At 36.9% G+C, this 21331-nt stretch overlaps 7 protein-coding genes and 1 long non-coding RNA gene across 14 annotated transcripts; 4 read left to right on the top strand and 4 right to left on the bottom strand.

Moving 5' to 3' along the window:
• The first annotated feature begins 1031 nt into the window (after positions 1-1031).
• AT5G61710 (cotton fiber protein) lies at positions 1032-1979 on the top strand. Its single transcript, NM_125565.3, has one exon. The coding sequence runs from the start codon at positions 1241-1243 to the stop codon at positions 1706-1708; it is 468 nt and encodes a 155-aa protein (NP_200979.1). The 5' UTR covers positions 1032-1240; the 3' UTR covers positions 1709-1979.
• Positions 1980-2195: 216 nt separating this feature from the next.
• On the bottom strand, positions 2196-2542 carry AT5G09025. The gene has a single exon (NR_143154.1). It is a non-coding gene; the product is annotated as an other RNA (long non-coding RNA).
• Positions 2543-2700: 158 nt separating this feature from the next.
• Positions 2701-4591, top strand: AT5G61720 (hypothetical protein (DUF1216)). Its single transcript, NM_125566.3, has 3 exons — positions 2701-3167; positions 3273-3806; positions 3915-4591. Exons 1-3 carry the CDS (start codon positions 2817-2819, stop codon positions 4200-4202), a joined length of 1173 nt encoding a protein of 390 aa, NP_200980.1. The 5' UTR covers positions 2701-2816; the 3' UTR covers positions 4203-4591.
• Positions 4592-4622: 31 nt separating this feature from the next.
• ABCA9 (ABC2 homolog 11) lies at positions 4623-9116 on the bottom strand (the record flags this gene model as incomplete). Of its 2 annotated transcripts, none has more annotated exons than NM_001345493.1 (16): positions 4623-5021; positions 5141-5317; positions 5400-5480; positions 5568-5840; positions 5954-6097; positions 6196-6285; positions 6390-6466; positions 6564-6681; positions 6806-7032; positions 7101-7260; positions 7342-7542; positions 7633-7728; positions 7824-8009; positions 8096-8274; positions 8396-8627; positions 8726-9116. In NM_001345493.1, 16 exons carry the CDS (start codon positions 9092-9094, stop codon positions 4779-4781), a joined length of 2853 nt encoding a protein of 950 aa, NP_001330984.1. In that variant the 3' UTR covers positions 4623-4778. The 2 variants fall into 2 exon arrangements, with proteins under 2 accessions (NP_001330984.1, NP_200981.1); NM_125567.2 differs by having other exon boundaries at positions 4739-5021; positions 6806-7002; positions 8726-9094.
• A 485-nt stretch (positions 9117-9601) lies between these two features.
• Positions 9602-13935, top strand: ABCA10 (ABC2 homolog 14; the record flags this gene model as incomplete). 3 transcript variants are annotated; one of them, NM_001345494.1, is made up of 16 exons in its annotated part: positions 9602-9751; positions 9838-10168; positions 10244-10323; positions 10421-10553; positions 10665-10784; positions 10868-10986; positions 11077-11235; positions 11335-11623; positions 11712-11795; positions 11883-12205; positions 12285-12485; positions 12566-12675; positions 12773-12857; positions 12927-13055; positions 13144-13249; positions 13405-13933. In NM_001345494.1, 16 exons carry the CDS (start codon positions 9680-9682, stop codon positions 13791-13793), a joined length of 2730 nt encoding a protein of 909 aa, NP_001318860.1. The 3 variants fall into 3 exon arrangements, with proteins under 3 accessions (NP_001318860.1, NP_001332100.1, NP_001332101.1); NM_001345495.1 differs by having other exon boundaries at positions 9680-9751; positions 9940-10168; positions 13405-13935; NM_001345496.1 differs by lacking the exons at positions 9602-9751; positions 9838-10168 and having other exon boundaries at positions 10219-10323; positions 13405-13793.
• Positions 13936-13999: 64 nt separating this feature from the next.
• On the bottom strand, positions 14000-14632 carry AT5G61750 (RmlC-like cupins superfamily protein; the record flags this gene model as incomplete). Its single annotated transcript, NM_125569.1, has 1 exon — positions 14000-14632. The coding sequence occupies one exon, from the start codon at positions 14630-14632 to the stop codon at positions 14000-14002; it is 633 nt and encodes a 210-aa protein (NP_200983.1).
• A 223-nt stretch (positions 14633-14855) lies between these two features.
• On the bottom strand, positions 14856-16654 carry IPK2BETA (inositol polyphosphate kinase 2 beta). 2 transcript variants are annotated; one of them, NM_125570.4, is made up of 2 exons: positions 16553-16651; positions 14856-16038 (listed from the first exon to the last, which is right to left on the bottom strand). In NM_125570.4, exon 2 carries the CDS (start codon positions 16012-16014, stop codon positions 15112-15114), a length of 903 nt encoding a protein of 300 aa, NP_200984.1. In that variant the 5' UTR covers positions 16015-16038; positions 16553-16651; the 3' UTR covers positions 14856-15111. The 2 variants fall into 2 exon arrangements, with proteins under 2 accessions (NP_200984.1, NP_001331991.1); NM_001345497.1 differs by having other exon boundaries at positions 14925-16038; positions 16281-16654.
• An 82-nt stretch (positions 16655-16736) lies between these two features.
• Positions 16737-18924, top strand: PPAN (PETER PAN-like protein). Of its 3 annotated transcripts, none has more exons than NM_125571.5 (8): positions 16737-16865; positions 17050-17101; positions 17193-17378; positions 17497-17727; positions 17808-17900; positions 17999-18186; positions 18282-18475; positions 18561-18924. In NM_125571.5, the coding sequence occupies exons 2-8, from the start codon at positions 17084-17086 to the stop codon at positions 18689-18691; spliced, it is 1041 nt and encodes a 346-aa protein (NP_568939.2). In that variant the 5' UTR covers positions 16737-16865; positions 17050-17083; the 3' UTR covers positions 18692-18924. The 3 variants fall into 3 exon arrangements, with proteins under 3 accessions (NP_568939.2, NP_851242.1, NP_974976.1); NM_180911.2 differs by having other exon boundaries at positions 16804-16865; positions 18564-18902; NM_203247.1 differs by having other exon boundaries at positions 16833-16860; positions 18561-18839.
• The last annotated feature ends 2407 nt before the right edge of the window (positions 18925-21331 follow it).

Consider the following 21331-nt stretch of genomic DNA (forward strand, 5'->3'; position numbering starts at 1 on the left):
AATACCGTACGTGATGTTATCTGTTCCGGTGATTAACCGAATATGAGATTTACTTGTGGATTCGAGACTGATTATCTGCTGCTTTCAATCTCATTTAGTCTGTTAATTCGACTGCTTTTAGTTTGATACATACTTGTGTGATGAGATGACTGATATGAATCGGACGGATCACAAACTTGTCCGTGAGAACTAGTACAATTAATGTCGGTCGACTGGTGCACGGGTTTCTGGTTAAGATTATGGGCTGGTTTAATATAAATGGGCCTATTTATTTAGCCCGAAAAAAGAGTGCTCCTCCGTATAAAAATCTAATGCATACTAGAGACTAGAGAGAGACAAGTCCCCGTTTCTTCTTCACCGATTTTTAATGGGTTCTTGGTCTTTTTTAGTGTTTTGAAACCTGAAACTAATCCAAAACTTTTCGACATTGTTGTGGAATACGTCACAGATTTGGTATTTGGAAAGATTCATGTTTAACATTACAAACTGAGAGAAATAGCTAGCTAACAAGTGATGTTTTAATATATGGCAGACACATAAGGCTCAAGAAAGCGAGGAAGACTTGTAGTTGATGATTTCTTGTATCATATCCGCAAGGTAAACTACACTATCGAAGATTGATTGATTGATTGATTGATTGAGACGGATTATGGTTTTGTATTCCGTTTATGACACTTTGGCGTCTCTGATTTATGCAGGATATATTTGCCAAAACTAGTGAACCGGTGTAGACAACGCCACTCTAAGGAACATGTTGATTGACCTTTATTTATTTTCAAGACTGTACGTAAGATACTTGATAGATATTTCTTAATTCACTAAACTTGCCAAATTGAGGAATAACTAAGTAAAAATTGAGATTCTATAAAATAGACTTTTGGATCCATTTACAACTAGACAAATTTTGTTTTCTTAGATGAAATGAATTATATAAAATTAGTCTACTTTAGGCTGTCTCAATTTCTTTTCTTGATTCTCAATTTTTCTCATCCTCCGATAAAAAGATCCTAACTTCCTTTAATCCCTAAACAATTTAATCTTATTATTTAACTCCCAATATTTCAAAAACTATCGTTTACAAAAATAGCGGAATCTTTTCTTCAAGAAAACAAAAATCTCCCTCCAGGGAGAAGATTTTTTGTTTTTCCTTAAAACTTTAAGTCATCTTTCTGATGGAGACAAGAAATCAGAATGGTGATCAATTAGAGATAGAGCAAATTAAATAAACAAGACGACTACCATGATGAAGAAGAAGAAAAAGTCATCACGTGGGATGCACATGTTCTCCGTCGTCATGTTCATGCTCCGTCGTCGCCGGACCTCCAACACCAGGTTCTGGCGGCGTGTTGTTGAGTCCGTACGTAAAGTCCGTTCCGAAATTACGATAATGCCAGTGACGGAGATGGGAGGAGACGATGGTGATAATGAAGTTGATGATCGTTTATCGGAGACTATGGAGGTTTTCACGGCGCCTTCCTCTTCATCATCATCAGGAATCTCGGGATATGGATCAGCCATGTCCTTACGTGATTTGGACTATCCTTATGATGATGATATTGATGAATGTTATAGTGATGTCCAAGGAGGAGATGATATGATTGATGAGAAAGCTGAGGAATTCATCGTCAGATTCTATGCGCAAATGAAGATGCAAAATCAGGTTTACACTGATCGTTGCAAAGCCAAAGGGATACTGATGAATTTTTAATGATCTTATTAATTATGGTTCGTTCAATTTTACCTCATCATCATCATCATCATTCAGGTTTTAATTTCTTGGTCATTTTTGTTTTTCGTATTATAATTTAATTTAACGACATTTTCTGTAATTTCAATTAATTAATGAAATATAGGAGAATGAACAAGTATATGTATTTTTGTTTGTGTGGAATATTAAATTTGATTAAATATTTCATATTCAATGTGTTTTATTATCTCATAGTATCAATCAGAAATTGGTTATATTAAATAGCACATTTGACCCATTCATTGAATTGAGTTCTTTTCGAAAATTGAAGAATTTGACATATATATATATTATGCATGGACATATGCGTAAGTGAAAAATCATCGTGAGTGATGATAACAATTACACACTTTATTTCATTTCGTGGAAATTAAACTCATAGAAACAACGGTGACAAATGAAGTTTCCATAACCAAGAACTGGATCCTCGCCATACGATTAGCCTACCGAGAGGAACCAATATAGACTATAAAGTACAAATGATTTGAATGAGATAACCCCATCGTCATTCATGATTCATCATTATCAAAGTTATAATCGGAATAAAAGCAAAAAATTATAGATTATAGAAAAATAAATTGTATTTTTTCGTGTGATGAAATTCCATAAGTCTTCTAGTTTTCTTATTGATTGTGTTTCATCAAATCGAGCAACCTATCATATTACATGATCCATGTTAGTAAAACCTTAGCTAGATTGTTTTGTAGTTTAATTTTGTGAACAATTGATGTGTTGACCAATGAAAACAAATTGCTGAATCAAAAAAATGCTATGCCCCTATAGAGTCGAGAGGAGTATTTCAATATGTCCTAACTAAATTTATCCTTTCTAAAAATATATCCAGAAAAAAACGAATAGCCAGAGAAATTTCTTCGAATCTCGTTTACGATTTCTTAACAACCTTAAATTTATCAACTATTTTATTCTTGTTCATTTTAAATAATAGTGAATTTAAGACGTTTCAAGCATCTATATAAATCCACTCACCATAGAAAGCAAGGTACAATAAAAACAATTTCAACGTTTCGTTTTCCTGTACCTCTTTTAAGAATAAAAAAAAAAAAAAGAAATGGGAAAAATTTCATTAGCGATATGTCTAACGTTGCTTGTCACATTAAGCACTGTTTATGAAACACAAGGGACGTTCTCATTACCCCTTTACTTGAAAAATTTCCCCAAACTGGGCAAAGACTATGAGGCTTTCGCAAACAAAGGTATATCGGACTTTTTGGGTGACCTAGAGGGTATGTGTCCTAAAACCGCAGAGTTCAAGGATTTCTTTGAAAACTTGAAGGATTACATGGCCTTCTTCAATTCAGCAGCACCCGGGTCAAAAGACAACCAGTTCGAGATGTTCGTAAAATCTGAAAAGCTGTTCAAGGCTTTGTCTGCTTTCAACAGTAGTAAAGGCGGAACATCAGTAAGTTTTTAGTTTAGACGTTTAATTAACATTCATATATATATATAATGGTATGTTTGTCACAGTTTTAAGTGAAAAAGGATTGTGTTATATTTTTGGTGATAGGAGGATTCGTGGAAGCTGGTGGATGGATTGTTGTCAATGGGTAAAGGTTTGGTTGAGATGAAGAAGAGCGGTTCGAAGGAGATAACTTTTGAAGAGAGAAGAGATCTGATCAGTTCTATGGTGAAATGGGCTAGAGCCATCGGTCTATTCGTGAAGGCGGCCTCTGAAGATAAAGGACAGTCTATTGATCTGGCATCTTTTGGGATTGACTATGACAACAATGTAGAATCCCCTTTTTCAAAAAGAGCTATGTATGAAACACAAGGAACGTTCTCATTACCTCATTACGTGAAGAATACCCCCAAAATGGGCAAAGCCATTGAGCCTTTCGCTTACAAAGGTATGTCGGACTTCTTGGGTAGCCTAGAGAGCAAGTGTCCTGCGACACCAGAGTTCAAAGATTTCTTTGTAAAGTTGGAGGACTATATGGCCTGCTTCAAGTTGGTATCACCCGAATCAAAATTCGAGATGGCAGTGAAATCGGATAAGCTCTTCACGGCTATGATTTCATTGGATGGTACTAAAGGCGGATCAGTAAGTTCTAACTAGACATTTATAACATTTAATTATATAGTGTGTGAGACGTACGTTCCTCGCGGTTTTAAATGAAAATAAAGATGGTTTCCATTATTTTTTGGCCAGGTGGATTCGTGGAGGATGCTTGATGGTATGTTGTCAATGGGAAAAGTTTTGGTTGATATCAAGAAGAGCGGTTCCAAGGAGATAACTTTTGAACAGAGAAGAGATCTGATCAGCTCTATGGTGAAATGGGCTAGAGCTATCGGCCTATTCGTGAAGGCGGCCTCTGAGCGTAAAGGAAAATCTATTGATCTAGCACCTTTTGGAATTGATTATGAAAACAATGTCGGAAATGGAAAAGGTAACTTTAGAACCGGCCCTGTTCTCATAGACGACGGCAGCGAGCTCTAATCTTCCAACGAAAAAGGCTCCCAAGTAAACAAGAAATATGTAACAATATATGGAGACAGCCCTGCTTTGTTAAACAGCAGCGTGCTGTAGAACATTTTTGGTTATTGTAAAAACTATATTAATCATATTACTAAAATAAAATTATTACAAATCTTAACTCGTTAAACAGAAGCTTTACCTCTATATGTAGATCTATTATTCAACAGCCTTTCGGAACACAAGTGAAAAAACATCCGCATCTTCAGTTTCTTGTCTTACACGCTAGTTTTGGATCATTATCTAGGTGTCTTGAAACACCCGTAAACTTTCCAACCAACCAACCTGTGTTCATAAATCTCAAGCAACCTGTATCTATATTGTTCTCAGTCTCAATGTTATACACTCTCTTCTAACGTAATTAGGATTCTGTTTTTTACTATTCTCGTTACTGTTGTGGATAGAGTGTAAACACAAGTATTTAATTTTTCTCACTGTGAAAATTTGACAACATATAACTTTCTAATTGTCTCCATGACTGTTTTTAAACTCCAGCGTAAACCAAGTATTTTTTTTCCCAAACTGCCCAAGAAGGGAATGTTAATTGTTAGATTCATAATCAATCACAATACCCCGAACTCGTCGCTGTCCATGTCCTAATACTTGTGATGATGGTTCATATATCACCGATACATTCTCTGGGATCCGCATCTCCGCCGAGTGTCCAGAAATGCACATCGATCCTGACCCGTCTTGTTGCCAGTACACTTCCACCATTAGTCCTCTTGGATTCTCTGCGTTTTCTGTTCCAGGGATACCTACAAATCTTGCTCCCACAGGTATCTGCACATTGAGGTTAGTTTGTATCCATTTAAATTCAAGTTCATTAATTCTCAATAGTGCATTTCATCGACGGTTACATGTGAAACTGATTATTTTGATGGACCTTGTAGACTAATTACCTCGACTGCGATGCCTGATTCTAACTCGAGAGTTACCATAGTTCCTTCAACAGTTGCGCTTTCTAGTTCAGCACGTCTAGCGATGTTCAAAAACACTTCTTCAAGAGTGGCAAGACCGAGCTGAATGTCTGCGATACCAAATTCAGATTCTCTATCTTGTAGCTCCGCGAAAAACCCCTATTCCCGTTAATTATGGAAAAATCATTCATCAAATGAAAGATCTAAGAGATAATTAATAAAGCTTTTTATAGATGGTTACCTTCAAAAGTTGCTCTTTGTCGTGTGGGATTACAAAAGTCATGAAAGCTTTGTTTTCTTCTGTTGGCTCAACTTTTAGACGCTGCATGATGTTTGTTCCAGGCTCAGAGGTACTAGATTATTTACTAACTAAACAATACTACTAAAAAACTTGAGTGTACATACATACCTCCTTAAAGAATCTTTTCAATGGCTCGGGTGCACCGTCTTTTTTGTTTTCGATGAAGCTAACGGTAGCAACAAATCCCGTGCCAAAGCGAGATTTTAACCTGATTGAGGTTCCAATGCAGCGGAGCCTGCCTTTAGCCATGATCCCTATTCGATCACTTAAAATATCAGCTTCCTCCATAGAATGCGTCGTTAGTATGATGGCACGACCTTTCTTTGACTCTTGTATAATGTCCCACACATGTCTCCTCGTGATAGGGTCCATGCCAGTAGTCTAGAATCCACAAATGTTAGAATAAAAAAAAATTTGATGTTTATATAAACTCATTTTTAAAATTAAAAAAAAAAAGAAAAAAAAAAAAGAGAGGAATGTTGCATATTACAGACCGGTTCATCTAGAAAAACCAGCTTGGGATCACCAATGAGTGCTATTGCAACACTCAGCCGACGTTTCATTCCACCACTGTAACTTCCTGCTCTAATTTTCGCCGATCCTGTTAGCTTCACATCTACCAGTAACTTCTCTGCAATCTATATATACGTAAAGGTATGCTTAGCCAAAAGTTTAAATCAGATATTTGTAACACACATGAATATGAAGTATATTTTATGTTATTAGGGTGATGTACCGATTTGATCGATGATGGTGGCAACCCTTTGATGCTAGCAAAGAGGTGGAGGTGCTCTTCACTAGACAAAGCATCCCAAAGAATATCAAACTGTAAAAAAAGAGTGATAGAGTCATAAACCATTTTAAGCTAGCATAATGATTAGAAGGTTGTTTTGTGTGATGAGGACAATGAAGGAAGAAAATTGACAATACCTGAGGACAAACTCCTATCATTTTACGAATGTTGGACATACCAACAGAGCTTCTTATGGAATTTCCATAGATTTTTGCTGTTTTAATTTAGTCAATCAAAATGGATCTTATTAGAATAGTTAAATTTTTCCAAAATCTTGCTTCATTCAGACTGAAACAAAAAGCTTTTCTTACCATCCCCACCAGTGACTGGATTTATGCCAGTCAAACAACTAATAGTAGTTGTTTTCCCTGCGCCATTAGGTCCGAGAAGACAAAACAACTGATCTTTGGCAATATTCATCCACAAACCCTGAATTTTTTTCAATGAATCAATAGTTGAATAATAAATGTAACTGTTGTAACACTTTTATCTCAAGTCACATGAGCTAGGAACATCTTTGGCAAAAGCCATACATTATCGGAAAGCAACATACCTTTACAGCATGAAAAGGCGAAGTTTTGGTGCATTTGCAGCATCCAAGCTTTGTTGTTCCAGGATATGTCTTTGCAAGACCATGTATCTGAACTGCAATGTTAGGATCAACTCTTCCATCCATTGCTTGTTGTTTAACTAAAATCTCCTCTTCAAGCACATCTTCGTCCTCTGGTGTAATATGCTCTACTGGTGGAACTGAACCAATACAGCTACAGATGCTCCCTTCTTCAAAAGTGTAGAAAAACATGTTTTAACTTATAATTAGTTTTATTTAGTGCAATAGAGAAAAATACCTTCCACTTTGTTGCCTTCTTTGCCAGTCCAATAACTAGGTTTTAGAAAGTAGAAGATCGATTTTCTCACACCGGATGCATTGGGGATGATGTTGTCAAAGTAGAGAGCCAATACAAACCAGAAAAAGAACGTTCCCACGAGCCATATGTAGATTTTATTCTGCCAAAAACACAGTTTGTTCAGAGAATGATACCTACACAACTATTAGATCCAAAATCTATCTCAGAAAGGTTGGCATACAGTTGTAATAACGCAAGTGCTCTCGCCCCCTGCACATATTGCTCTTTCACTCCAACTGATTCCAGAGTCTCCGGGAGATGATGTCGCTTCAAGAAGCAGCTGCAGACCCGCAGAAAAGGTATTCGGTGGAAAGAGTGACCAAATGACACGGCTACCAATCGAATATGCGCTTGAATAAGGGAATCCAGCAGTTGTTACAATCTGCAATAAGAAGTAGAAATCGTAAGAGTCCAAGATTTAAATAAGAACCAAAATTTCAGCTACTATATATGTTAGCAAGAGAGGCCAAACCTGTGTTATAAAACCAACCAGAAACACAAGGAAACCAACAGTTGTTGCCGAAGATGATTTGCTAATGATAGATGATAGCGCGAATGCTAGGCCAATCTAGCAACACAAGTAAATATATAATAACTTAAATGATACACAAATAATATCTTTGAAGAAAGCAGAGTACATAATTTGAAAATGAAGTTTTTTACCATATTAAACTGAAAAAGAAAGAAAAGTAGGAAGACAAGAACAAAACTGTTCTTCAAGAAAAACTCAAACTGGAACATCATTCCAAAGAGGACCAAGAAGAGTGAGGAGACAAAGGTAAGGATTCCTTCCCATATGAGCCATGACAACCAATATGCAGATTCATAAACACCCATCGTTGTCATTGCCTGTTGAGCAACAAAGAAACAAAACAATGATCCAATACGCAAAACCTCAGGCTACCAAAAAACAAGAACAGAGATTATTATAAAACCTCGCGAAGTTTTAGCTCTTTCTCGGTAACCACAGACCCGAGTTGGAGAACAAAACCAAACATGGAGAAAGCAAGAAAGAACACTGGTCCCATAAGATAAAATGCAGAAATGATCACTTCACCACCAATCGCTGGACGCGCAAATTCCTTAAATCCAAAATCCCAACTAAACTTTGGATCTGAAAATGTATAAGGACTTGACTTATTATTCCATGTTATAAGAAGCACCCACATATGTATACATACACACTGCTACAAAAATCTTCCTAACACAAATTAAGATTCAAGAATATAAAGTACCTCCAATTAAAGACCTTGCGATTTCACGCTCTGCAGCAATTTGAAGAGGAACAAGGAACTTAAACGTAGGATCTTCACGCCGACCACGTTTTTTCTCCGATGAAGAGTTTGTTTGAATTCCATAGCTGATCACTGTAGCATTCTTTTCCACAAAATGCAAAGCCCCTGTTACTTGCGATGGATGTGACATAAACCATGCATCTACTTCCTCAGGCTTTGTAAATGATTGAACCTGAAAGAGACCAAACCACACCAGAAACATAACTATTCAGATTTTCGTACATTAGAGACTATGGAAGATGATGAAGAGACATAATCATGACAAAAAACCTTATTGGTTGGAATTGGTCGTCCAGGATTGTTAGCCATAATTGCAGAGACAATGTCAGTGACACGACGGCTCTGGTTGCCACTCCACACGAAGTCAAAACATGGAAGTCTCACGAAAAACTTATCCTCACATGGAAGAATCGGAAGAGAGACTAATGCTTTAGGATCTGTGACATTCTTGTGCCTAGTCGAGGTTAAGTCGCTCGCTTTGGAAGATTCCTCTATAGAGAAGATGAGAAGGATGAAGAAGAACGAAGAGAAGAGATGAAGACACGTGGCTCTCTTGTTCCTCCATGAAAGCAGTAGATTCTTCTTGAACAAAGCTGTGAATTGCTGATGAAAAAGCGGCAAGCCTTCTCGCAGAGTCATGATCACAGAGGAAGAAGAAGATTAGAGGTTTTTTTTTTTTTTTTTGAAACAAATGAATAACGTTTATCTTTAATTAGGTTTTTCGTAAGGAAACGCCTATGAAACTATGGACAAAGACTCTTATCAATTATTCTAGAGAAAAAAAAAGAAGTAATTTTGTTTATTACTCTAAAAAAGGTTTGAAAGTTGAGAATTCTTAAAAAGTTTTTTTCCTAGTTTTTTCCATGATTTTATTCAGTTAAAGGAAACGCGTTTTCTGTATTTGTAAGTACACTTAAGTTTTTTTTAATCTTTCCGTTTCTACATAGTATTAAATTTGAAATGTTTCCAATTAGTATTTATTGACTTCTTGGGAAGACTATCTGTATCCAATCCATCATTACAAAGGGGTAATGTATCAGATTGTTGTTACACTGTATACAACAATCAAGAGGGTTTTCTTGGATTTTCATCAACTATTATTTGATTAATTAAAAACCCTAAAAAAAAAATATTAGAAGAGAAGCGTTTTGGAGAAGAATACTAAAAAGTGGTGTCAGTAAGAAAAATTTTAAAGACTAACGGAGCTCTTTTTCTTCTTCATCAATGGCGGATCCTAGTCAAGCCAGTTTCTGGGCGCAAGCAAATGCGTTACTTAGAAAGAACTTAACCTACCAGGTATGTGTATGTGTGACAAAATTGTTACGATCGTTGTTTGAAAACATGGTTTTGAATCGATTATATGACATTTTGGGTGGGTGCAGAGGAGACACATATGGACGAATATTAGGCTTGTCCTGGTTCCACTACTCCTTTGCTTATTTCTCCTAGGGATTCAACTTTTGCTTGATGTTGTGGTGAATAAGGCCGCTGATTTGACTAAGTGTGGAAGTCAAGATGATTTTTCTATTGGTGATTGTCCCATCCCAAACCCTCCACTGTTGCCTCCCCTGTTACAGATTCCAGAACCTGAATCTCGTGCTGTCAGCGGTGGTTTCTTTTCGTACAATGACCTTCCTGATAAGTCTTGTAGAAAAACTGGAACTTGTCCTGTTACTATACTTCTTACTGGGAATAACCATTCCCTTGGTCAAGGTATATGCGCTTCTTTGATACATTTACTCTCTATTTTTTGCTATGTAACTTATCAGTTAAGTGTTTCTACTACAGCTTTATCTGGGAATATGTTTGGTGGTTCGTTTGCTGTGAATTCCTCTGACCTCTTGTCTAGTTTAGCCTATAATGTCTTGGTACGTTTTGATATTTCTTTCAATCAAGCAAGTGCAAACATTTATCTCTCTGTTTTAGATTTTTAACTAGAGGTCATGTGCATGTGAGTGACTTCAGGGTTCAACACTAGCACTAGGCACAAACAATTATGCAGATCCCGGGATTGAGTCGGATTTTCCTATCTACAGTATCCAATCTCAGTGCAGTCCAAACTCTACATGGCCACTCTCATTTGGAAAAATTCATACAGGTAGTTTTTTTTTTTTATGTTCAAAGCTTGAGATGATAAAATGAACAGTGAAAAATGTGGTTTTCTTCACTTTGATGATCAACTTAGTGGTTGTGTCTAATATTATCTCAGCGGTGACGTGTCTTCAAGGGTTGTCTCTATGGAGAAATAACTCTGTAGAGGTCAATGATGAGCTTTTCAAGGGTAATTGGAAGGGAAATCCTGAGAGGATGACAAATGAGATTGCTGCAGGTTTGTTTCATTTTCTTCTATATACATATGCTTAAGAATCAAGCTGTGATTTCTTACTGTTGATGTATTTTTGTTGTCTTTAGCATATGATCTCTTGAATACGGATAGAAACAACTTCGATGTGACGATCTGGTATAACTCAACAAACATTGATGACCCTTCAAGGGCACCTTTGGTTCGAGTTCCTCGCTTGCTCAATCTGGTATGAATCTAAGTCACGCTGTAGTACTCTTTTACATGTTTCTGTTATTGAACGGATCCAATTAATGTTCACACCGTGCAAAACTTGCAGGTATCAAATGCTTATCTTAAGTTTCTTAAAGGCCCCGGGACGAGGATATTATTCGAGTTTGTCAAAGAAGTTCCTAAACACCAAACTAAATTCAATCTTGATATCGCTTCCATGCTAGGCCCGCTTTTTTTCACTTGGGTTGTTCTTCTTCTATTCCCCGTAAGTTATTTAACAATTTCTTACTTTATGCCATTGCAAGTACTAAACTCAACAAAGTATTCATCACATTATGTGGTTGTGTGTATATAATATTTGCAGGTGATCTTGACATCATTGGTGTATGAGAAACAAGAGCGCCTAAGAATTATAATGAAAATGCACGGGCTAGGCATTGGTCCATATTGGATGATTTCCTATGCCTATTTTCTTACTCTATCTATGTTTTATGTTATTTCTTTGGTGATCTTCGGTTCAGCGATAGGACTCAGGTACTTCCGGCTCAATGACTACAGCGTCCAGTTCATTTTCTATTTTATCTTCGTAAATCTGCAAATCTCCTTCGCCTTTTTAGCTTCTTCCATATTCTCAAAGGTTAAGACTGCAACAGGTACTAACATCACATTTCTTGAATCATCTCACGAATATGTTATATATCAACGGCTTCATGATAAAAAAAAATCGGCTTATAATTGTAGTTGTTGCTTATACATTGGTGTTTGCAAGTGGGCTCTTGGGAATGTTTCTCTTTGGTGAACTGCTTGAATCTCCCACATTCCCCGGTAAGTTAACAAAATCAATACCTTGAAGAACGAATACACATGTTTATGTGTGACCACTTAAGTAACTAGTATATATCTATGTTACAGAAAAAGGGATTCTTGCTTTGGAGTTGTATCCCGGCTTTTCCTTATTCCGCGGATTGTATGAGTTCGCGCAATATGCCTCCCGGGGAAACGGGATGAAGTGGAAAGATCTCAAGGAAAGCGGAATGGATAAGCTGTTCTACCTCATGTCTGTGGAGTGGTTTGTGATTCTCATTGTGGCCTACTCTATCGATCTTCTTTCTTCATCAGGGAGAAGCCCTTTCGTTTTCTTCAAGAAATCATCTTCCCTACCAAGTCCTAGTGTTCAAAGGCAAAACTCTGAAAACGTTCTCATTGACATGGAAAAAACAGATGTCACTCAGGAGGTATGAAAAACAAAAATCTTATTTTCTTTCCATGTGACTCCAACTTCAAGTCGTTCTGATAAAAATTGAAAATATTCAGCGGGAAAAAGTTGAGAAATTGAGGAAAGAAGGGACCACGGGGCATGCGATCGTGTGTGACAACCTGAAGAAGGTGTATCCAGGTAGCGATGGTAACCCGCCAAAGCTAGCAGTAAGAGGGTTATATCTCGACGTGCCTTCAGGAGAATGCTTTGGCATGCTTGGACCTAATGGTGCCGGAAAAACCTCTTTCATCAATATGGTGAGTTTTTGCAAAACCACTATTCTTACTCTAAATTACGTTTCAGGGTTGAGTTTTGTGACATTGTTCTGCTGCGCTAGATGACTGGGCTCCTGAAACCAACATCTGGAACTGCGTTGGTTCAAGGTTTGGACATATGCAAAGATATGAACAAAGTATATACAAGCATGGGAGTCTGCCCGCAACATGAGTAATTAACATTTTATCAATTCCTTTACCATACAAATAAGGAACAATTGATGGAATGGTTTTTTTTCTTTTTTTTTCTGTCATTATCTTGGTTTCAGCTTGCTCTGGGGGACGCTAACGGGAAGGGAACATCTTCTCTTTTATGGGAGGCTTAAGAATATCAAGGGCTCTGCTCTAATGCAAGTAAGTTTATCACTTACTGATTTCTTTATATGTATGTTAATGTTAATTGGATATCATACATTTTTTAAGGCTGTGGAAGAATCTCTTAAAAGCGTCAGCCTTTTCGATGGAGGAGTTGCCGATAAACCTGCTGGAAAATACAGCGGAGGTATGAAAAGGCGGCTTAGTGTAGCCATTTCGCTTATCGGGAACCCAAAGGTACAACTCCTGGTCTCTTATATGTTATGTGATTTTGTAAGCAATGGCTCGAATTTATTAACGAATCCATTGTCTGATTTGTTAAAAGGTGGTTTACATGGATGAGCCTAGCACTGGACTTGATCCAGCCTCAAGGAAAGATTTATGGACAGTGATCCAGCGTGCAAAACAAAACACAGCCATAATCCTCACAAGTATTTTCAATCTCTTTCTCACTACTCACTCTTCTATATGTGATCCTGATTGATGCCATGAAACTGAACTTATTACTCTTAGTTAAGACTCATTTTGTTAAATTAGAAAGTGGTGGATATTTTAACCTAGAGAAGCTTGTCCCTCACGTTTTCAGCTCACTCGATGGAGGAAGCAGAGTTTCTTTGCGACCGATTGGGGATTTTTGTAGACGGAGGCTTGCAATGTGTAGGAAATCCGAAAGAGTTAAAGGGAAGATATGGGGGATCATATGTCTTCACGATGACGACCTCAGTTGAACACGAGGAGAAAGTAGAGAGAATGGTTAAACATATTTCACCAAACTCCAAGAGAGTATATCATTTAGCTGGAACACAGAAATTCGAGATCCCTAAGCAAGAAGTCATGATTGCAGATGTGTTTTTCATGGTGGAGAAGGTCAAAAGCAAATTCACAGTTTTTGCTTGGGGACTCGCCGATACAACTCTGGAAGACGTCTTCTTCAAGGTTGCTACAACTGCTCAAGCCTTCAACTCTTTGTCTTAATGATTCATGCTACTTAGGGCATCACTGTTGTTATTATTGTTCAAGTTAGGGCTTAATTATTAACAAATTTAATGCCTTAAGAGACACGTTAACTGCAATACACTATTAATCAATGTTTTGCAATCTGATCAATAATCTGGTACTGATAGATCTTAAAAACATTGCTTCTAGTTAATAACAGCAATAAGATGAGTAAGAGAAACATTCTAAAGCTCATCACCGTCAGTGACCCTACAGCCAGAGCCAGTAGCTAAACACCTCGTCATGATCTTTATATGCTCTTGATCGATCCCAAAAACTTCTCCAATATTCACGACTCCAGGATTCTGGCTATTGTAAAACGAGAAAGCGGTGGCTGGTTCAAAGCCACCGCTCAAGCAGAAATGAAGCAATCCTTTAGGGAAGACAAAAACATCGCCTTTTTGCAGAACCGTTTGAAAAATCTTGTTGTTAGTATCCACAAATCCAGCAAACACGACTCCTTTGACCACAAAGAGCATCTCAGATGACCTCGGATGCGAATGGAACGGCACAGATCCGTCCCTTTCAAGATCAGTCCGTGAGACCGAGAGGCCAAGAGTGTTGAGACCTGGAAACTCTAATGCAGTGAGCAATGTGACATTCGACTGGAGATAATTGTCTGTATCTCCAGCTTCTGTAAGTTTGGTGGACTTGAAATCCTGAGCGGTAATCTTGGTCGGGTTCTTGCAAGGATAGCCGTTGATGAAGAAGATGCTCTGTTCTCCCGGAGCCGTGGGACATGTGTCCTGCATATTGTCCGAATCCCCAGAGACAGATAAGAAGATTGCACAAAACACGATCACGACGAAGAACTTCATCCTTGTGATTATGTTACGAAGAGTACTCAACTTGTCATTAACCAGATTTAAACAGAAAATTTAAAGAAGGCCAAAAAATACTCTGTTTCTAGGCGATGTGGCTTAGGGTTGAGTACACTACTTAGTGGCATTTTGAGTAAGATTATGTTCTAAGGTGAAAATCGCTTCTAAGTAATATTTTTCACTGATTTTCCAACTTATTGATGTTGACATTATTACTTCTTCAAGCTCTAATTCTATTCTGTTTACCTGAAAACGCAATTTTGCTTTGCTATAACAGGAAACCAAAAAGAAGCTTAACTGCCTTAGCTTACTTTCATGAAACTCTCGATATATTTCTCTAATGAGAAAGTACAATGGTTTAGTTAACGAAATTATACAATTGAAAGGGACAAACGTTCATGTCCAAAACCCAACTAGTCCAAGAAAGGAAAAACTTGGAGATTATTTGAAATGGAGCCGGGAAGAACGACGTTTCTCTAGCGCCCGTTCTCAAGTAGGGAAGTATCGGTTTCATCGTGCTTTTCAACGCTCTGAAGAATATCTTTGATGAACTTTATGAAAGAGCAGAGTCCACCCAAGAAATTATGGTCGATGACACCGTTTCCATCAAGAACATGCGCGAAATCCACCAGCTTCACTTGTGCCCGTGGTGCCGGTGCATCATCTCCTCCTTGCATCAAGATTGATTCATTCTCGTAAATCATCAGAATCGAGCAGGAATTGAAATGGTAAAGCGTTTGGGTTTCGAACCAATCTTTAAGCTCCAACAACTGCGCTAAGATCCCGTTACAACCGCCATAAACCTCTGATGCAAAAGCACAGTTTGGTGTCAAGTTAGAGTCAGCGGGAGAGTTCGATGACACAAACTTCCTCAGAGCCAATCTAGCACCATCTGCATTATACCCAAGAACAAGCTTCTTCTCAGCTCTCCAAAAACTTGATTCTTGGTGATCAAAAATCTTAAAACCTGAAACCCTGAACCCCAACGAAACCGTGGTGGTCTGTCTATCTTTCTTAATACATTTCTTGAAGTATTCTTCTGATACATCCGGGTACCATGTCCTAGATCCAATCTTAACATCCATTACCGACGGGTTTGCGTACCCTGAAACAACATCATCAAGAACAAGATGAGGAAGCTTGCCAGATCCATCAGATGCTTCAACTAGCTGAGTGCCGTGATACACCGGGAAGTATCTATGGATGTGATCTGGAACCTTCATGTTCGATGTGAAAGACTCATAGAACTTAGCCTCGTGTTCGCCACGAGAATCTCCCTGAAGTGGCTTGAAGAACCGGCCTTGGTCATCTACGAGTGGACCGAGCTTCCCATCACTAGCAATGTGACCAGCAACTTGGTGTTCAGGGACCTTGAGCATCTTCTTTGTGGAAGAGTATATATACTGAAGAATAAGAAATCAAATTCACCGTTAAGAAAAAATTGAAACTTTCTCAAGACATGTTAGATCTAAATATTTACAGATCATTCATCTTAAGTCAAAGTAGACGATTAGATCCGAGTAACAAATTAGGGTTACTCTAATCAACCAAACGCAAAATCTAAAAATAGTGTCTTTCTTATGAATCAAATTAGGGTTCTTCAATCCTTTCCACATAAAAAAGAGAAAGAAAGAAAGAAAAAAACCAATCAAGTCTATCAGAATTCCTTGAGTTCATCGCCGAAGAAGAGTAATAAAAAGCGCGTAATGAAACAATCCCAGAGTCACACCATGACAAAAATAAACAATTTGAGATCTCTAAAAGCGTACAAAAAGTGAAAAGTCTTTAGATTAGAATAAACATTGTGGAACTTTAGAAAAGTAACGATTTCTGGTGATAATACATAAATATTGAATTGGAGCAACACGAAGAACTTTGCTCAAAGGTAAGAGATTTATCAAAGAAGAAATATATTACCAAACAAATCTCCCCGGAGAAATTTTTGAGATGCTCAAACGATAGCAAAATAAGTGTAATTGTTGATTGTTCTATGCAAAAAATTCCCAAGCAACCTTGTCGGGAAGACGAATAAATAAAGAAAATTAATTTAAGTAATAATTGAATAAATTCTTTATGGAAAAAGATTGAATCACTAAACCGGACCCGAATGAACCGGATTGTAGAGATAACCGGTTTTGAATAAATAGGGCGTCTTCATCAGTTTTTACAAAATTCAGCCGTCACCTCCTACCTCAGACTCTATTACTCCGGCCGGCGAAATTAGGGTTAGGTAATAATCTCTACTTCGAGTGTATTACTCTCTTTTTGAGTCATCCATGGTTTTTGGTATCTATCTGTAGAAGCCCTAATTTAGAGCTCATTCACTCTCAAGGGTTTTAAAGAGGTTTTTGCTTTGTTTATACATAAATGTTTCGTCTTTGTGTATTCACCAATCCGATTTTTCTTCTTTACAGAATCTGTAGCTGTTTGGTGAGATAAGAATAATAAATGGGTCGTTTCAAAAACGTAAGTTTGTGTTTGAGTTTCTCTACGAATTCGTGTTCATATCTTTTGTTTTTTCAGTACTATGTGATTTACTGGTTTGTGATTGATATAGAATAAGAAGAGTAGGGTCATTGGGAAACCTATTGCGAAGAAAAATCAAGAGGATGTTAGTCATGTCACTGGGGATAAGATTCCCAAGAGTTTTGTCTTCTCAAGAATGAAACTTGCTGGCCCTGTTAAACAACTCCAGATGGATTTGAGGAAGCTCATGCTTCCCTACACTGCTCTCAGTCTTAAGGTCTGTTTTAAGCTCTTGTCTGATACGTTGTAGTATTGTAAGTGTTATGTCTCGAGGGTTGTGATTTTGATTGTTGCTAATGCTAGTTGTTCCATTTTGTTCATCATCTTCTTTCCAGGAGAAGAAGCGGAACACTTTAAGGGACTTTTTGAATGTATCAGGTCCAATGGGTGTTACACATTTCCTTATGCTTTCGAAAACAGCGTCTTCACTGTCTCTTAGAGTAGCAAGAACCCCTCAGGGCCCGACTCTTACCTTCAAAATTCATCAGTATTCCTTAGCATCAGATATAGCTCAGTCTCAGCTTCGACCTAGATGTCCTCAAGATCTTTTCAAGAGTCCTCCTTTGGTAATTAATCTCACTTCTCTAACGCCAAAACTTGGTTTTGTAATATGTTGCCTGAGAATGTAAAACTTCTCTTGGTTTAGATTGTCCTTTCTGGATTCGGTTCTCAAGAGTTGCATCTGAAACTGGCAACGATTATGTTTCAGAATATATTCCCAGCTATTGATATTAACACTGTAAGTTTGTTGCCTAGAACTGAAAATATATGCTTCGTTATTGATTGTAACTTGTTTCAGCAATGTGATTTTGTTCTTCTGATGGTGAAATATATCAGGTCAAGCTCTCCACCTGCCAGAGATTAGTACTCTTGAACTACAACAAAGACACCAAGCTCATTGATTTCCGGCATTATTCTATAAGACTTCAGCCTGTTGGAGTATCTCGTAGGATCAGAAAGTTTGTGCAAAATCATCAGGTTCCAGATCTTAGGAATCTGCAGGATGTTAGTGATTTTGTCACCAAGTAAGGATCTACATTGGTTCAGTCTGTTTGCTGCATCGATGTGGATGGATTAATGTGACATTTCGTCTTTCTTTTTTGTTGTCCCTTTTTGTCAGGGCTGGTTACGGATCAGAGAGCGAAGGAGATGAAGAAGCGGCAACAGTGACACTATCATCTGATCTAGGCCGAGTTAACAAAGGTGCCACCAAGAGCGCAGTGAAACTGCAAGAAATTGGACCAAGAATGACTATGCAACTCGTTAAAGTGGAGGAAGGATTGTGTACAGGAGGAATCATATTCAGTGAATATGGTAAATGTTGATCTTATTTCCTTACATTGTGGTTTATATCTCATCTATTACAGGACCAAACATCTGACTTTTGGGTTTGTTTCAGAAGATGTTGATGGAAAGAAAGAAAAGTTAAAGAAGAAACAGGATGAAGAAGAAGAAGAAGATAGTGAAGAAGAAGGCGAAGAGGGTAGTGAAGAAGATGGGGAAGACATGGATGAGGATTTTGAAGATTGAAAAGAGTTAAAATAGAGTAACACTGTTTTCACATGAGACTTGAGTGTTGTTCATCAAATTTTGTTCCTTGGATCTCTGAGTAGCGTTGCATCTATTGTCTGATTAAACTACAATTACAAAGCCTTTTGTACTATTAAACTAAATGTCTTCCCGGAATTCGTATAATGACCGAATTAAGCCTTTTGTACTATTAAACTAAATGTCTTCCCGGAATTCGTATAATGACCGAATTATTTACTGTTCTTGTTTAGCAAGTTCGTATGAAATCCGAAGACAAAAAATAAAAGAGTATCTCAGATTGTCAATTTTTGAACTTATCTTACTAATGGATTTGTCTGCATATTGATGTGAAGATTCCATGTGTTCTTTCTTTTAACTCGAAAAATCTAATCTCAAACTAACTCTGATCTTCAACTTTTTTGATGAATCATTCAACCACTTAAGTCCCATGAGTTGGCTGATAATCTTAACTCCAAACGAAAAAGAAAATTAAGTTCATAAACAAGAAGAGTAAAAAATTTGGTCAAAATACGAATTCCATGAAGAAATTTAGTTTAGTATAACTCCCAAAAAAAATAAAGATATGAAAATGATAGAAAAAACAAACTACTGTAAATCAATGATATATTATGAAAAATACATGAAAAAACTAGAAACAGCATGTCAAAGTTTTGGTTTAAGAACACAAACAAACAAAGTTTACAAAAAAAAGAAAGGAACATAAACAAACAAACAGATAAGTGTTTTTTAGTCGCAAAAGAGAAGAAAAAAAAAAACGAGTATTGAAAAGTTGAGATATACGTAATACGTATACACACAGGCAGTTCAAGTACAAAAGACGCAAGTACAAATCTGTTGAGGAAACTAACGGCTTTCCGTCTCGATTCCTGTGGGCTGATTAAAATTCTGTAGCCATAACTTTTTTGTGATGCCCCCCAAATTTTAGTTGTTTCTAAACATACACCCCTTTGTTTTATAATTATTTTAGAAAACCCCCATGTATCTTCTTCTTCTTTTGATAGGATGTATCGGGCTCGTTAATCTAAATATGGAATTATCCAATAAAAGCACTGAAAAAAACAAATCTAGGAACATCAAATGCGTTTTTTAAAGATTTAATTAGTGCATATATATATGAGAAAACATCGATTTTTCGTGATTTAGTTTTAGTTTACTTTTTTAAAAAAATCAAACATAGCAAATTTTACTAGTTTAAAATTTGAGAACATATTAATTCTTTTTCAACAACTAAATTATCATCAATGAGAGATATCTAAGGGTGTCAAAATGGGTCAAAATTCATGGGTCAACTCAACTCAACTCAACCCATGAACCCTAATGAGTTGAAAATTTTGACTCAAATGAGTTGATGGGTCAAATGAGTTGATGAGTCAATTGGTTTGATGAGTAAAATGAGTTGGGTTGTAATGGTTAATGGTTTCAATGGTTTACCCAATTACCCATCAAATTTTGTAAAATTGAATTAAACCAACTAAAATCTCTAAACCAATACCAATTTAAGTTTAACCAACACATCTAAACCAATTTAATAAAATTAATATTTTTCCAAATTTCTTAAATATACAAGCGATGAAATTGAGAAAAAGTAAACTCGTAATTTTTCCACCAAAAAACATAAACCCGTGATTTTCCCGCCAAAAACATAAACCCATGATTTTCCTACCAAAAACGTAAATCCATAATTTTCCCGCTAAAAACGTAAACTCCTAATTTTCCCACAAAAACGTAAACCCGTAATTTTCCTTCCAAAAACGTAAACCCGTGATTTTCCCGCCAAAAACGTAAACTCCTAATTTTCCCGCCAAAAACGTAAACCCGTAATTTTCCTTCCAAAAACGTAAACCCGTAATTTTCCTTCCAAAAACGTAAACCCGTGATTTTTCCGCCAAAAACGTAAACCCATGATTTTCCCGCCAAAAACGTAAATCCATAATTTTCCCGCCAAAAACATAAACCCGTAATTTTCCGCCAAAAACGTAAACCCGTGATTTTTCCGCCAAAAACGTAAACCCGTGATTTTCCCGCCAAAAACGTAAATCCATAATTTTCTTGCCAAAAACATAAACCCGTAATTTTTCACCAAAACCGTAAATCCGTGATTTTCCCGCCTAAAACGTAAACCCGTGATTTTCCCGCCAAAAACGTAAATCCATAATTTTCCCGCCAAAAACATAAACCCGTAATTTTCCGCCAAAAACGTAAACCCGTGATTTTCCCGCCAAAAACATAAATCCGTGATTTTCCCGCCAGAAACGTAAACTCGAGATTTTCCCGCCAAAAACGTAAACCCGTAATTTTCTCGCCAAAAACGTAAAAACCTATAATTTTTCCGCCAAAAACGTAGATCCGTGATTTTACGTACAAAAAACGTAAACCCGTAAAAAGTGGAATCCGTAAATATCTTAAGTTTGATGATAATGAATTAATAATTATTATTATTTATTATTGTTTTATAATAATAATTAATTAAATTATTACTTAAATGAGTTAACCCATTTAACAACTCAACCCATAAAATTAAATGAGTTATGGGTTGACCCAAACCCATTTAACAAAATGAGTTGGGTCAACCCATAACTCATTTAACCCTATACTCATTTGATTATGAGTTGAGTTGAG

This window comes from Arabidopsis thaliana, chromosome 5 (genome assembly GCF_000001735.4).
Source record: "Arabidopsis thaliana chromosome 5, partial sequence".
In the NCBI taxonomy this organism is placed as follows: Eukaryota; Viridiplantae; Streptophyta; class Magnoliopsida; order Brassicales; family Brassicaceae; genus Arabidopsis; species Arabidopsis thaliana.